The sequence below is a fragment of the Brachypodium distachyon genome, chromosome 5 (assembly GCF_000005505.3).
Source record: "Brachypodium distachyon strain Bd21 chromosome 5, Brachypodium_distachyon_v3.0, whole genome shotgun sequence".
NCBI lineage: Eukaryota > Viridiplantae > Streptophyta > Magnoliopsida > Poales > Poaceae > Brachypodium > Brachypodium distachyon.
Window position 1 is genome coordinate 2,165,524 of NC_016135.3, and position 15,320 is coordinate 2,180,843.

At 45.1% G+C, this 15,320-nt stretch overlaps 2 protein-coding genes across 2 annotated transcripts; both read left to right on the plus strand.

The window, feature by feature from the left end:
- The first annotated feature begins 3,355 nt into the window (after positions 1–3,355).
- Positions 3,356–6,281, plus strand: LOC100824256 (heat shock protein 82). Its single transcript, XM_003580615.4, has 3 exons — positions 3,356–3,752; positions 3,898–4,039; positions 4,241–6,281. Exons 1-3 carry the CDS (start codon positions 3,603–3,605, stop codon positions 6,079–6,081), a joined length of 2,133 nt encoding a protein of 710 aa, XP_003580663.1. The 5' UTR covers positions 3,356–3,602; the 3' UTR covers positions 6,082–6,281.
- Positions 6,282–6,638: 357 nt separating this feature from the next.
- LOC100832298 (pentatricopeptide repeat-containing protein At1g76280) lies at positions 6,639–15,221 on the plus strand. The gene is made up of 13 exons (XM_003580934.4): positions 6,639–7,099; positions 7,472–7,665; positions 7,762–7,869; positions 8,913–9,095; positions 9,725–10,145; positions 10,229–10,395; positions 10,941–11,036; positions 11,288–11,467; positions 11,861–12,088; positions 13,414–13,557; positions 13,722–13,910; positions 14,038–14,157; positions 14,236–15,221. Exons 1-13 carry the CDS (start codon positions 6,880–6,882, stop codon positions 14,644–14,646), a joined length of 2,661 nt encoding a protein of 886 aa, XP_003580982.2. The 5' UTR covers positions 6,639–6,879; the 3' UTR covers positions 14,647–15,221.
- Positions 15,222–15,320: the final 99 nt, after the last annotated feature.

Below are 15,320 nucleotides of genomic sequence, written 5' to 3' on the forward strand. Positions count from 1 at the left end.
TTGAGGTTGGGTAGCAATTGGTTGTATATGAAAGGTGGAACTTGGTGGACGAATGGTTGTGGTAGGTGTGGGAGATGGAATAGGTGCTGATAAGATAGGTTGGGAAAACACAGTGCCTCCTTGGACTGAACTGACAGAAATTGCAGAACCGATAGGTGTATGGCCTTCCAAAATAGGAGATAATATGGTGGTATGGGGTGGAGTGTTCAGGTTTGTCAGTTGAGAACCAGTACTCAATTCAAGCTGAGGATTTGGTCCTGGTCCTGCAAGATTGCCTAAAGAGATGCTAATCTGTGTCACTAAGCCAGTCAACTTAGACATCTCACCTTGCAAAACATCCAGTGAAGCCTGTTGGTGAAGGAGCGTGTCATAGATGTTGAGCACCTCACGTGGAAGACGATCTTTAATTGCATCCTCAGCCGCACGAGCCGCCTCTGCTTCTTGCTAAGCACGTTCCGCCGTCTCCGCCAAAAGTTCCTGAGATCTGGTTCGAATCGGCATGGCCGCCGCTCCAATCTACTGCCGCCACTTAGAAAGGAAGAAAGCAAGTGAAAAACACCAGCCTCCCCCAAAAAATTTCTGAGAAATCGCCTCCGGCTCGCGATTCAAATCACCCAAAAGGGGGTTTTACGACAAGAACCAATGTGCTCAAGCAACCCTTTTGGAATCGAATCGAAGGTAAGAACCGAGGAGGCTCTGATACCTTTGTAAAGAACCGACGAATCTACTGAGGAAATTGTGGAACTTAACAGGATTTGGTAGTAGGAATTAGGGAAAACTATGAACTAGGGTTTGCAGAAGGTAAAGTGCGGAAAGGTAAAGGCGAATGTAATAGCGATATTACTCTTGCTTCATTCATCTCAGCGAGGGATTATATAACTCCCGAGGCCTAGTAAGTTTTTAAGACAGTAATTCAGTTCAGTGACTGGTAAGAACGGCAAAAGTAAACAGCAACAGTGTTAAACACTGTGGGATAGTTACTGAACAAACGTCAGCCTTTGGATCTTGATCTTGAGGTGGGCAAGCTGCTCTTCCTGATAAGTGAAAGCCTATTTTGAAAACTCGTCTTCTCCCCTGGTACCTCCTCGTCAGTTAAAACACTGAAGTTCAGATAAGCGTCCTGACAGGAAGGGAGAGGGGCGACGCGCTGCTGTGGAGATCGGGGAGGAGGGAGGGAGATCGGGGTGGAGGAAGGATCGGGGGGCAGGCGGCAGGAAGGATCGGGAGGAGGGAGGGGAAAACAATCGGGGGTGAGCAGGGAGGAGGAGAGATGTGCGGCGGCTGGGGAGGGAGTTCGCTGGCGTAGGGAATTTTATAGGGTCCCTCCAAACCACTAGAACTGGACTGGGCCTTAAATTGGCTTTTCGGCCCAGCATTACTGGGGACATCAGTGACGGGCCTTACGTCTGTGCCCGCCACTGATGTGTGTTTTGATGATTTTTGCAAGTTTTCGCATTGGATCATTAGTAACGGGCGTCCCGTGCCCGTCACTGATGACTTGTCACTTATGTTGTGTTTTGTAGTAGTGTTTCTTCACCTCTGCCCTCCCCAGGGAGCAGCTGGAGCATGGAGGCACAAATTAAATCGTCCAAGTACATGTATATGCAGTCGAGAATGTTGATGGTCTCCAGCAGATCACCAATGGAACGGTTCGGAGGTTGGTAGTAGGGCATAAACGGCTAAAACTATCTTTACCGGGAATGTTATCTCATTTTTTCATTGTTTGAAAATATGAACTTAGGGTCCGGACCTCATAGACTTATGTGACCGAACCATGCATTTGAGATGGTATTGAGCCTTGTAATCTTGTTTAAGCTATGAAAAGTCACCGGTGTTCTTTTTTTCGAAAAGGAGGATGAATCCCTATTCTCCGCAACTTTGTACTAAATCCCGACACTTATTATATAATTGGAGTGAGTACATTATTCAACAAACATCACAAAACGAATACAATGATCGACTGAAAGTCACATTTATAGCAAGAACTATCGCTACACATAGTTTAAATTGGGATGCCGCACAAGGGCACAACCGGTACAACACTTGAGTCAGCCACCACTACTCGATTAGAAGAAATGTACAAAGGTGACCTAAGGGCCTTCACAGTGTGTGTCAAATTGAGGTGCCAAATTGAAAATTTAGATTTTGACACCACTTCATGCCACTATAGAGGGTTGCCAAATTAAGAAAAGATGGAACTGGATCACCTACTTGCTCCCGATGCCAAATTCCTCCAAACAATATAAAACAATATTCATGAATGCATCTTCTTCTTTGTTGGCTGAAAGTTGACGAGGGATGAGATAGAGTACATTGTATATATGAGTTTTAATAATGGTGGGTCTCATACATTGAGAAATTTGGTTTTGGCTACACTGTGTTGAAATGATACTTTTAGCACTGCTACCAAATAATATGATGTGCCAAATTTGGCATTTGGGAGGCCCTAAAGAAGGTTACTGTGTGAATATACGGAGAAGCAAGAAAAAAAAAGTTGCGGGATGACCCTAGTCTTCCGGGTCAGAGGGTCTTCTGGGCCACCGGGATGACCCAGAAATTCCTCCCAATAAACCGAACAGGCAACCTGCAGGGCAGACCTGGCCGAACATCCGTAGATCCTTCTATCGTGCTCTTTCCAAGCATAGATGAGCCAGGAGGTTAGGGAGGCAGAGGAGGAGGCCTTCCAAGTGATCATTGATGGAGATAGAGGCAGAGATGGTATAATGCCTTCCAAGTTTTTAGCGAGCTGAAGCCAACGCTTTGCTTTGCGTGGTTGGTTGTGTGATTATCTGCCTTCTTTTTTGCTACCTAATAAGGTGGTTGTCTTCGGTGTGTTTTGGCCAGTGATGGAAAAAAATACGTGAAATGGTGTGTATGTTGGATGGATGAACGATTGATGCGAGTAAAATCAGAAGAAGAAAAAGGTTCCTTGCTGGTCTAGGCGTCTAGCTAACCCTCACCCTTATATTCTAAAAAAAAATAAAAAACACCCGTGTTGCCATGGGGCTTTCATCGGCGAGGAGATCAAAATGAGCGGCTGTGTCACGGGCTGTTTTGTCAAAATATAAAAGGGCAAAGGTGCAACCAAAAGGCCTGCTCTCTTTTCTGTTTTTAAAGTGTTGATACTTAGCCCAGCCAGAATGGGCTGGCTTCGGCGCTACTCCCCGTGGTCAGCCCAGCCCAGCCCGCCGCTGCACGCTGGGTCGCCCTTCCCATGGACTACTGTGGAAGCTTCCAGAGACTGCTAGCTTAGCCCCACCACAGCCTCCAACGGGAACCGCCTCGCCGCCGCGCGCACAGAAGGAAGTGGAAGGCGCAGGAACATTCGGGAAACCCCACGAACGCTCAATCCGAGCGCCCGCGACCAGGAAGACACCAGAACATCTGCGAAGCCTCCGCCTCCGCCTCGATCCCCTCCTCGCTATAAAACCGTCCGCCACCTGTTCTTCGTCCCACCTGTCCCCAAATCTCTCAGCGCGACAACTAGCAAGCAATCACCGCGAATTCAACCACCGCATCGCAGCAAAGCCGCAAAGCTCCCGCACCGATCCATCTGTCCGGTTTCACTTGAGAGTTAGTTGAGAGCCGGATCGCGATCGGCAATGGCGGCGGCGGACGTGCAGATGGGCGGCGCGGAGACGGAGACCTTCGCGTTCCAGGCGGAGATCAACCAGCTGCTCTCGCTCATCATCAACACCTTCTACTCCAACAAGGAGATCTTCCTCAGGGAGCTCATCTCCAACTCCTCAGATGTGAGTGCCTCCTCTGCTTCCTCCTTCCTCTGTTTTCTGCCTTGTTCATCATCTTAGAGACTTTGAGTATATCAGAGAAGAACAGAGATGGTTGATTTTGGTTGACTCACTAGTCGCGCATGCGTAAAATTTGGCAATGCTGCAGGCGCTTGACAAGATCCGGTTCGAGAGCCTGACGGACAAGAGCAAGCTGGACGCGCAGCCGGAGCTCTTCATCCGCCTCGTACCGGACAAGGCCGCCAAGACGCTCTCCATCATCGACAGCGGCGTCGGCATGACCAAGTCAGGTGCGTCGGTTCGTTGCTCTGCTCTTGTATTGCTGAATCCTTGGGTGTTGCATTGCGGTTGTATTGCTGATTGAATGGGTACTGACGAGAATTTCTGAAAGTGTGAATGACTGACGAGAATCTCTGAACGAGTGAGTGAATTGACTGACGGCCGGGAATTTCTGAACGAGTGGCTGACGAGGATTGTGCTCTGCTTTGCAGACTTGGTGAACAATCTGGGCACCATCGCTCGCTCGGGCACCAAGGAGTTCATGGAGGCGCTCCAGGCCGGGGCGGACGTCAGCATGATCGGCCAGTTCGGCGTCGGCTTCTACTCGGCCTACCTCGTCGCCGAGAAGGTGGTCGTCACCACCAAGCACAACGACGACGAGCAGTACGTGTGGGAGTCGCAGGCGGGCGGCTCCTTCACCGTCACCCTCGACGCCGACGGCGAGCGCCTCGGCCGCGGCACCAAGATCACGCTCTTCCTCAAGGACGACCAGCTCGAGTACCTTGAGGAGCGCCGCCTCAAGGACCTCGTCAAGAAGCACTCGGAGTTCATCAGCTACCCCATCTACCTCTGGACCGAGAAGACCACCGAGAAGGAGATCAGCGACGACGAGGACGAGGACGCCTCCGCCGAGAAGAAGGAGGGCGACGTCGAAGAGATCGACGACGACGCCGACAAGAAAGACGAGAAGAAGAAGAAGAAGGTGAAGGAGGTGAGCCACGAGTGGGTGCAGATCAACAAGCAGAAGCCCATCTGGCTCCGCAAGCCGGAGGAGATCAGCAAGGAGGAGTACGCGTCCTTCTACAAGAGCCTCACCAACGACTGGGAGGACCATCTCGCCGTGAAGCACTTCTCCGTGGAGGGCCAGCTGGAGTTCAAGGCCGTGCTCTTCGTGCCCCGCCGCGCCCCCTTCGACCTCTTCGACACCCGCAAGAAGATGAACAACATCAAGCTCTACGTGCGCCGCGTCTTCATCATGGACAACTGCGAGGAGCTGATCCCGGAGTGGCTGGGCTTCGTCAAGGGCGTGGTGGACTCCGACGACCTCCCCCTCAACATCTCCAGGGAGACCCTGCAGCAGAACAAGATCCTCAAGGTGATCCGCAAGAACCTGGTGAAGAAGTGCATCGAGCTCTTCTTCGAGATCGCCGAGAACAAGGAGGACTACACCAAGTTCTACGAGGCCTTCTCCAAGAACCTGAAGCTGGGCGTGCACGAGGACTCGCAGAACCGCGCCAAGCTCGCCGACCTGCTCCGGTACCACTCCACCAAGAGCGGCGACGAGACGACGAGCCTCAAGGACTACGTGACCCGGATGAAGGAAGGGCAGAAGGACATCTACTACATCACCGGCGAGAGCAAGAAGGCGGTGGAGAACTCGCCGTTCCTGGAGCGGCTCAAGAAGCGCGGCTACGAGGTGCTCTTCATGGTGGACGCCATCGACGAGTACGCCGTCGGGCAGCTCAAGGAGTACGACGGCAAGAAGCTCGTCTCCGCCACCAAGGAAGGGCTCAAGCTGGAAGAGGAGACCGAGGAAGAGAAGAAGCGGCGGGAGGAGAAGAAGGCGGCGTTCGAGGGGCTCTGCAAGACCATCAAGGACATCCTGGGCGACCGCGTGGAGAAGGTGGTCGTCTCGGAGCGCATCGTGGACTCGCCGTGCTGCCTGGTCACCGGCGAGTACGGGTGGACGGCCAACATGGAGCGGATCATGAAGGCGCAGGCGCTGCGGGACAGCAGCATGGGAGCCTACATGTCGAGCAAGAAGACGATGGAGATCAACCCGGAGAACGGCATCATGGAGGAGCTGAGGAAGCGGGCGGAGGCGGACAAGAACGACAAGTCGGTCAAGGACCTGGTGCTGCTGCTCTTCGAGACGGCGCTGCTCACCTCCGGGTTCAGCCTCGACGACCCCAACATGTTCGCCGCCAGGATCCACAGGATGCTCAGGCTCGGGCTCAACATTGATGAGGAGGCCGCTGCGGAGGATGACGCCGACATGCCGGCCCTGGAGGAGGAGGGCGCCGAGGAGAGCAAGATGGAGGAGGTCGACTGAAGAAGAAAAAGATGCAGAGTACTCGAGTCGTTGCGAGTTGAGGTTCAGAGTTGGTCGCTGTCTCTCAGAGAGTTGTCTTCAGTGTCGTCATGTCGATTTGAGTCGAGTCGATGTGTGAAATTGTGTCTGAAACTGAAGGTTCGATCTAGTCTTTTGCAATGATCATCTGCTTGTCTAGTGAACATTTTAAGTGATCCAAAGGCTCGGGCCATCTTTCGCGACCCGGCCATACGGCTTGGGGCAAGTATTCTCCGGTTCCCTCCCAACAGCAGCCGGTTTGATTCAAGTTGACGTAGATTTTTTTTGTTCACCTGAACATATGACCATTTCAGAAACAGTTTTCTGAAGAATTATACTGAACCTGCACAGTCACAAAGTCACAGTTACCTTTTTTTTTTTTGCGAGCACACAGTGAGCACCGGCACGCGAGAAAGAGAAGAAAAGGTCGCGAGATGGGCCCCCGTGAAAGGCGGAGCTCGGCTTGGGCCTGAAGCACACCTAAAGCGCAGCCCACCAGTTAGCCCACTGCGGGCCTCCCTAGCCCGGCATACGAATGGAAATCGCACACAGACCGCAGCAGCCCGCCGCCGCCGGCCGCCGCAGCTACCCCCCCACCGTCCTTCGCTCGCCTCTCCCGCAGCGCTAGGTCACGGCCTCGCCGTGAAGCCGCCTGACTGTCTCCCCGACTCACACGACTCAGCCGCCAATTCTCCAAGCTCCAGCAGGCAGCCCCTCCGGCAGGGGGCCGTCCCCATGCCGTGACCCTCCCGGACTCCCTCACTCCCACAGACCGTCCCCATGTCGCCTCTCCGGCAGGCGGGCCGCGCTCTACTCCTCCCGGCGCCGGCAGCCCCGTCCGTGTCGAGCTCCCGCTCGCGCCTCCAGCAATGGGAGTACTTCCCCGGGCTTCCTTTTGCCGGAGGGCAGCGCCACGAATCCCTCTTCTCTCCCAGCCGCCATTGTCGCCTGCCTCTCGGCTGGGCTGGCCTCAGCGCTCGGATGCTTTCGACTTGTCTCGGTAAGGGCCCCAGGCTTGCGGATTCGTTTGTTGTGTGCTAGACTGGTAGTCGGATCCCATCAGCTCAAATTCGTAACCGCTGTTTCTAGGCTGGTGACCTGGTTCTACTAATCACTATGCTTGCAGTATGATTGTGTTGGTGCCGATACTAAACAGGAAGCAATATGAAAATCCGATCACATTCGTGTGCCTGTCAGCTGGCGGTAGACTGTGATTTCCTTCCATTTGGAATATATAACGTGTACGAATTTGATATTCTATGGTTGCTAAATTTGATTATGAGAAGCTCCATTGTGAATTGTACCCACGGTTTTTTATTGTAGCCTACAAGTCAGGTGGTTCTTTGTGTAACCAATGTTCCTTTGACTGCAGAGCATCAGGATTTTACATGGAGTAGTAGTTTGGGTGCTAGAATGGCGCAAATGGATATTGTGAATGCTCTTCGTAAAGGTGATCGGCAGCGAGCATCTGTTATGCTCTCGAATCTTCGACGAACCAAAGAAGCATTAACTTCAGAAGATATTTCTGATATATTGGAGTACTGTGCAGAAGCACCTGATCCTTTGGTAAATCTACTGTCAGATGTATATTGTGCTAAAGCAGAGTGTGTGGTATAGTCATTTTGATTAGAGCTCTTTTTGGTGCTTTTACAATATGTCTAGTTTGTTATGGAAACTTTGGAGCTCATGGAGGAGAATGCCATTGGTCTTAGTAAAAACAACTATAGATCTGTCACTCGAGCACTCAGCAAAGGAGGGCATATGAAGGAGGTACGCCATACTTCTCATAATCCAAGTGAATTTTTGTCTTTGTAACGTTAGATGGTTTGGGAGTATAATTATATGAGTGCACTTGTAAAACTGCTTTAAATAGAGCATTATTTGCAGCAATATACCGTTTCTTCTGTGCAAAATTTTCAAATTTCCATATCTTAGTGATACTAGCTAGTTGAAATGTCAATACCAATGCACTTCTGCGTAACACTAAGCTTCGTGCCACTAGGCAAGGCAGTTTTCACTTTTCAGGGTACATGTGCCAGTATCTATTTAAGTTTGTGCATGGGCATGCCCACAAATAGTTGCGTCCTCACTCATGTTTATAGAAAAATATCTACATGTAGACCTTGAAGTTCTGCCGTTGTCTACTTTCTGCCTAAAACTTCAAAACGGTGTATGAGTAACGCTGAAAGCTCACCATCTGCTCAATCCCCTAGTGATGTGGTAAGCACATGGCGTCCAAGCCATCCAAAACTGCTCATTTGGTGGATATTATATGATGACGACAGTCTGCTTTTAGGTAGTTTGGAAGTTTTAAGACAAAAATCAGACAAAGGCCGAATTTCTGGGATTTAAAAGTGGACTTATTCGTTTATTATACTATAACTGCGGGTGGTGAATCAGAAAATGGGCTGTACCTTCTGCACAAGTATTTTTGCTATTCCACAAGATTAATGATGTTTAAAGAAGTTCGACGTATTTTTTATAAAAATATGTATAACTACCGCATGCTGTACTGTTCCAGAAACAAGATATGCATATATGTTTTTGCCCTAGATGCACTCTTAATGATCTATTATTCTGTCTCTTTTGCAATGAACTGTTTTGATGGAAAAGCAAGTTGTTTTGTTCAACTTTTCTTTCTTTTCTTCTAGATACACCCTGCAGTTCTTTGTAATTTAATTTCTTGCGTTTCTGCTCTTTTATCATATGTTTATCTGTTTATTGAATAATCCCTTATAGCATATCAGTTTTTGCAGGAGATCTGATAGCTCCTTGCTGTCTACAAGTTGTTCACAATCCTCTTTCCAATGTAGGCACTTAATTGGCTCAACTCTCTGGGGGGAAAAGAAAGCACTCACAGTCCCTTGCCGATCTTCAACATCTTTTTAAGTGCCTGTGCAAGCATCAGAAATCTGAATGATGCTGAAAGCTGTCTAGAGACAATGGGAATTCATCTTGTTGGGAAGTCTGAAATAACATACTGTGAGCTTCTAAAGGTTTGTATGAACAAATATTCAATATGCCTATTGATGATCTTCAGAAAAGTTCATTTTAATATATGGACAAATATTTAGTTCATCACACTTACCTGTTGTGGCTGCAACAATGAGAAGACATACCCATCCATATATTGCTAGCTATTGGTCCTTGTTTTCTAAATTAACATCTGATTGCCTTTATTTCTATTTTTTTCCTCTTTTGGTCCATCAACTGTAACCATCTCTTGGTTTGTGACCTTTTTGTTGGGCGCTCTTGCATGTTGATTTTAGTTCTTTATGCTGTAAAAACTGAAACATGCCTGTTCCTTCTCTGTATTTCATGTTTTGGGCATCTCTTGTTTAGAAATTCCTTTTGTTGCATGTATTGTTGTACTATACTCCCTCCGTCTCATATTAAGTGACTTTCTATTGCATGTATCTAGATGCTTTTTAGGCATAGATACATCCATATTTTGGGCAATTTTGAGTCACTTAATATGGGACGGAGGGAGGTACTTGTTTCTTGGGATACATCAGCTCTTATCACATATGTTTTACTTGCTATGCTGATTAAAATATGTTAAAATGTTCCATTTTAGATCTAATATTGTGACAGCTTGCTTATTTGGTTGTATTATCGTCTTTAGCTTGCAGTTTTTCAGAGAAATTTGTCTGCAGTGAATGATTTATGGAAGGACTGCAATAAGTATTATAGTCCAAGCATTATTATTCAAAGGAAATTTTTATGGGCTTTCTCTACACTGGGGGACCTTCAATCTGCATATCAAATCTTGCAGCGCATGGTAGTTCTTGCTGGTGAAAGCCCTGACCATCTGAGGGTGTCTTGTAAAAGGAGATACCAATCAACAAGATTAGACATTCCTGTACCTGCTTTGAATGAAGTAGAAGATCTGAAGCTTGTATTGGACTCTGACCTGCCATCATCATTTGAAGGGAAGGTGGCTACCAGAGGAGATCCGATTGATGCCCAGCCAGAGCTGTTACAGGTGGAAACTCAATCATCAAAACATGAGCAATTGGAGGGTTATGTGGCATTTCTTTCTGCTGGTCTGTTCTGCATTCTAATTTCATAAGCTATGCACTATTCTTGTCAGCTCAGTTATAGAAATTTACTTTCAGTCTTATTCCAGGTGACAATCATGTTGACAATTCTGAAATAGACAGTGGGAGGATGACGAAGACATTGAGATTTGCACCACTTGCAGTAAGGAAAATTTTACGATGGTCTTTCAATGATATTATACATGCGTGCATGCGACTTGACAACTGTGAGTTGTCTGAGCAATTATTTCTCGAGGTAAAACATATATATGGCTAATGTGTATTATGGTTACATCGTCTTTCTGTTGCACTTACATCTTTACCTAAGCACTTCTCCTATTACATTAAGTTTATGACCATTTCTTTCTTCTGGACTGTTGAACATTCATCGCTATGGTAAACATTCCAATTGCTTGCTGCTTTTTTTTAAATCTGTTGCTTATGATTTTACCTTCTTAAGAAAGTCAAGAGAGCAGAGCATGAACTCCATTTCTGAATGAAGCATGAATTTCATTTAAAGTTTTAGTCACTAACATGTGGCCCTGCTCACTAGCAATTATTTCAGTATTTTAATTGTTTATTAGTTTGCAGCTATTGTTAGTGGAAAAGGTGATGGCAAATGTGATAATTTCATTTATCACTTATTTCTTCTTTTAATGGTGATAGGCTGATAGCATTTAAATAAAAAGCTTTTCGTGTGCATCTAACTGTGTTAGTGATTTCAAGACCAGAAATTTCTTAAGGTATATCTCACATCAGAGAAGTTTGATATTGGTGCTCTTTGTTGTCTTTTCTTCCCAGATGTGCAAGATTGGACTTCGACCGTCAAGATTTACATATGATGGTTTTATCAAGAGTGTGGTAGCTGGAAAAGGAGTTGCACATGCCATCAAAGTGGTATGTTATCAACAGCTTGTGGTATATGTGAAAGGATATCTTGTTAAATATGATTTTGCACACTACACCCATTATTTTGTGAAACAGTGAATATAGTGTTGCTGTGCCTTTTTTTTTGCATAAAATCTATATGCTATGGTTTTGAATAGATATTGTAATGTCAATCCCTCCATGGAAGCTACCATGTAAAGCTGAACTGTATCTGTTCTGATGCGACTGCTAATCACTGTTTAGTTCCTCATGCTTTCCAGATTGAAGTGATGGACAGAAGGGGTATTGAACCTTACAATGATACACTCGCTGCTCTTTCAGTTGGCTATAGCAAACGTTTACAGTTGGATCTGGCTGAGGACTTTTTGGAAAGAATTTCTGAGATACAACCGAAGTATATACATGCTTTTAATGCTTTGCTTTCTGGTTGCGACATTGAGGTAATACATTGGCTCTGGAAAGAGATTTCTCTGAGATGTCATGTTTGTCTCCCTACCTTCCTGTCATCGAAATTTCAGCTTGGTCATTTCAAATTTGTACTGATCTGCTCATGTATCGTCTATTATAATCTCTTTCTTTTCCCGTCCTTAATCCTTGGTGCTTTGTTGTATTCACAATAATTTATTACTCCCTGTGATCCAAATTAATTGTCGCAGATTTGTCTAGATACGCATGTACCTACACACTAAAACGCGTCTAGATACGCATGTGTATCTAGACAAAGTTGTGACAATTAATTTGGGTTGGAGGGAGTAGTACTTCATTAGTTATCAATGTACCTGACTTTGCTTGCTTTCATAGAAAGTATGAGCTAAATCCCCTCTTTTTTGTAGAATGAGCCAGAAAGAGCTATCCGTGTACTAGCTAAAATGAAACACTTGGATTTGAAGCCAAATCTCAGGACTTATGAGCATCTTTTCTCTGTGTTTGGAAATGTCAATGCTCCTTATGAAGAAGGAAATATGCTATCACATGCAGAGGTTTTGAAAAGGATAAGCATAATCGAGATGGACATGTTAAACCACGAGATCAAACATAGTTTTTTGTCTATGAGCAACTTGGTATGTTTACTTCCTATCTATATTGAAGTTCATCTTGTTTTCATGCACAGTTCAGAGGAAACGGAAGTGCATAACATTTACTCCCTCTGATCCATAATAAGTGTCCGGGATTTAGTACAAAGTTAGTACAACTTTGTACTAAACCCTCGACACTTATTATGGATCGGAGGGAGTAATATTCTTGCTAAGAAACACACATGTGGCTATGTACAGTAGAACTCTCAACTTCTAAGGCAATGATAATTTTAATATGCTGTTGCTAATTGACCTTAGCAACGGTCATTGTGAAACAGGGAGTTCACATTTTCTTCCTTCCCTTATATGAACATTGGTTTATCAAGAGAGTTGGCACTTGGCACTGGTAAGGAGTAAGAATGCAACACAGAAGTGTCTAATCATTCTGTTAAGAAATAATGCCATTGGTATGGCTTTGTTGTTCACATCAGGTTCTAAGCTGGTCGAAATTCGTTGTTTTTTCTTTGCTTATGATGGCATGTCCATGAAAGGAGCTAATTTATGCTTGCCTTAACCTTCTCTCTTTCTGACCAGCAGTGATATCTTGATTACTTCAAGGTACCAAACCCACTGTCAGTTCCAGTGTCTAATATGTTATAAAAAGTTTCGTTCATAATAAGTGGAAGGAAGGTTTCACTTTATTTTAACAGGATATCTCAATCATGTGCATGTGATTATGATGTAAGGCTGGACTAGCTAATATTGGTGTGCTGGCCAGGCCTAGGAGAGTAGGGAGTACTTCTTTGTGAATGACATTTCACAATATCGCTTGTCTGTTGATGTTCTTTATGGTAATCTGTATCCTATCTGTTCAAACTAGTATATCATAGGTATTTCGATCATGTCCCGAGACCTTTACTGGCTTGAGCCTTGAAAGTTGAAATATTACAATGACTAGCTAAATGCATGTGCATTGCTACGGAATTATAAGTATTATTACATGCATGAGTTGTTTTAAATACCTATGTGCTCATATTTTCCAATTTTATGCTAAATAAGAATTGTCTCAAAATATTTATTTGAGAAAGCAATTATCTCAAAATTATGCATCAAACCAGATCAACTATAATAAAAGATCATGATACATATGTACATCACATTGAATGGGTGCCAATCAATTGATTATCTAACAAGCTAGGGTGTAGTCTTCATAGATGAATTGACGACCACCAAGTCGAATCTTTATAAGTGTAAAGATAATTGCCAAATTTCTGGTTTTGATCACCTGTCAGTATGATCTTTGATACTTCTTACAGTGATGGCATGTTTTGACTTCTTGATGTTTAATTTACAACTATATGTTATTTCAGATACGAGCCTTTGGAGCTGAGGGTATGATAGATGAAATGCTGAGGTACTTCAATGTTGCTGAAAATGTCTTATGGAAAATGACTTATTCTCAGAAGAGTGATCTCTATGGCATTGTATTGCATGCTTTGGTTAAAGCCAAGGAAGTAAGGGTCTACAGTATTTTGCTATTTCGTTTCTTGTGACGAGAACTGGGTCTATTTCTTCTCCTATTTTGGGGAGTATACATCAGTTCAAGGCTATTTTTTTAATGCCTGGTCTGATTTTAGTGGAACTTGTGGAATTTCATTTACCTCTTTCTGATTCGCAGACACACAAGGCAATAAGAGCATTCAAGGTCATGAGATCATGCGGTCTTCCAGCCAATATTGCTATTTATAACATCATGATAGAGTGCTGTGAATTGTTGCCATGTTTTAAATCAGCTAGTGCTTTGTTGTCCTTGATGCTCCGAGATGGCTTCTGTCCTACGATTTTTACTTTCACATATCTCGTAAAGGTAAGACTAGTTAATCGCAGAGCTGTTACTACTCATTGTGTAATGTACTGCTGATTCCTTCGGTTTAGTCCATTTGAATCTAAGGGCCCCATTTACTTGAGTCTCATGTCTTGTTTTTCCATGACAGGTTGTATTAGTGAAGGAGGATTTTAAGGGGGCATTGGATCTGTTGGACATATGCGTAACTGGGGGAATTCAACCTGACATACAGATTTTCAACACAATACTCTCAGAGGCGAATGCAAAAGTATGCCAATGATAATAACTTACGAATTCTTCTTCCCAAAATGTTGAAGTTAAACTCATGTCTTGTCATTCTTCACAGGGTCAGATTCATGTTGTTGAATATATTGTCGAGTGTATTCACAGAGCAAAGACTCAGCCTGATCAATCAACACTTTGGTACACATTTTGTGCTTACGTGGATAAAGAATTATACAACACTGCGATTGAGGCATTGCAAGTCCTCAGTATGAGAATGATATCCTTGGATGCAAGCATTCTCAAGGAAAAAGGAGCAGTTTTAGAGGATCTAATCCTTGATGAAGAGCCAGATGCTGAATTAAGGATCATGAAGGCATTCAAGCCAACTGAAGAACATATCGTGACAGCCTTACTGAATCTGAGGTGGTGCTTAACAACGGGTTCGACCATATCTTGGTCACCCGAGGACAGTCTCTGGGCGAGGAGGCTGGCATCGTCCTATGACGGTAAGAAGAGACCAGACGTGCTATGAGATTCAGGCATGAAGTATCCGTCTGTTGAAACCAATGAGATAGATCAGCTGGCCTAATTCCATGGTTTTGACATGCTCCGGAGGAGAACTGGGGATGTAATTCTTCGCGTTGTTCTCCAGGCCAGGCTTGCACCTAACGTGCATTTTCTCTCGGCTGTAACTGAGGTTGATGGTGACGAAGATTGAACTGCGCGGAAGTCATATCTATTCAATATAACAAATACTAACAAATTTTGAGTTCAGTTTGTGCGCTACAGGCAATATCTATCTGTTACCTTAGTGTCTCGTGGGCTCTATGACCTGCCAACATAGTTATTTGTTTCATTATTTCCCACTAATTTCTCCCATTGGAGCTGTGTTGGACTGTAAGTCATCAAAGAACGATGACATGGTAGCATGCTGTAAGGTCCTTGTCTCTCATTTTGATGCACAAAGGTGTAATTTAGTTGTAGTAAGGATGTGAATTTTTTGTCTGCAGTGGAGGAAGATAGGGCTGCCCTATATGTGATATTTCTTTAATAGAGATAAGATGTTTCTGACCTTTAATTTTGAAAATGAATTGGGAAATTTCTCGAGGGCATAAAGGTGTTCTGTACTTGTATATTCCTTTTCTGGAGAGAACATATGGCTTCAGTCGATGGAACAGGTAGCGGGTGCCGAATTCAAATTGATCG

What these genes read in the sequence shown, in the direction of transcription:
- LOC100824256 (XM_003580615.4), top strand. Translation starts at nt 3,603, where the DNA reads ATGGCGGCGGCGGACGTGCAGATGGGCGGCGCGGAGACGGAGACCTTC. An exon ending in TCATCTCCAACTCCTCAGAT is followed by an intron (nt 3,753 to 3,897) that starts GTGAGTGCCTCC and finishes GCAATGCTGCAG; the next exon opens with GCGCTTGACAAGATCCGGTT. An exon ending in CGTCGGCATGACCAAGTCAG is followed by an intron (nt 4,040 to 4,240) that starts GTGCGTCGGTTC and finishes TCTGCTTTGCAG; the next exon opens with ACTTGGTGAACAATCTGGGC.
- LOC100832298 (XM_003580934.4), top strand. Translation starts at nt 6,880, where the DNA reads ATGTCGCCTCTCCGGCAGGCGGGCCGCGCTCTACTCCTCCCGGCGCCG. An exon ending in CATACTGTGAGCTTCTAAAG is followed by an intron (nt 9,096 to 9,724) that starts GTTTGTATGAAC and finishes TATCGTCTTTAG; the next exon opens with CTTGCAGTTTTTCAGAGAAA. An exon ending in CTGAGCAATTATTTCTCGAG is followed by an intron (nt 10,396 to 10,940) that starts GTAAAACATATA and finishes TTTTCTTCCCAG; the next exon opens with ATGTGCAAGATTGGACTTCG.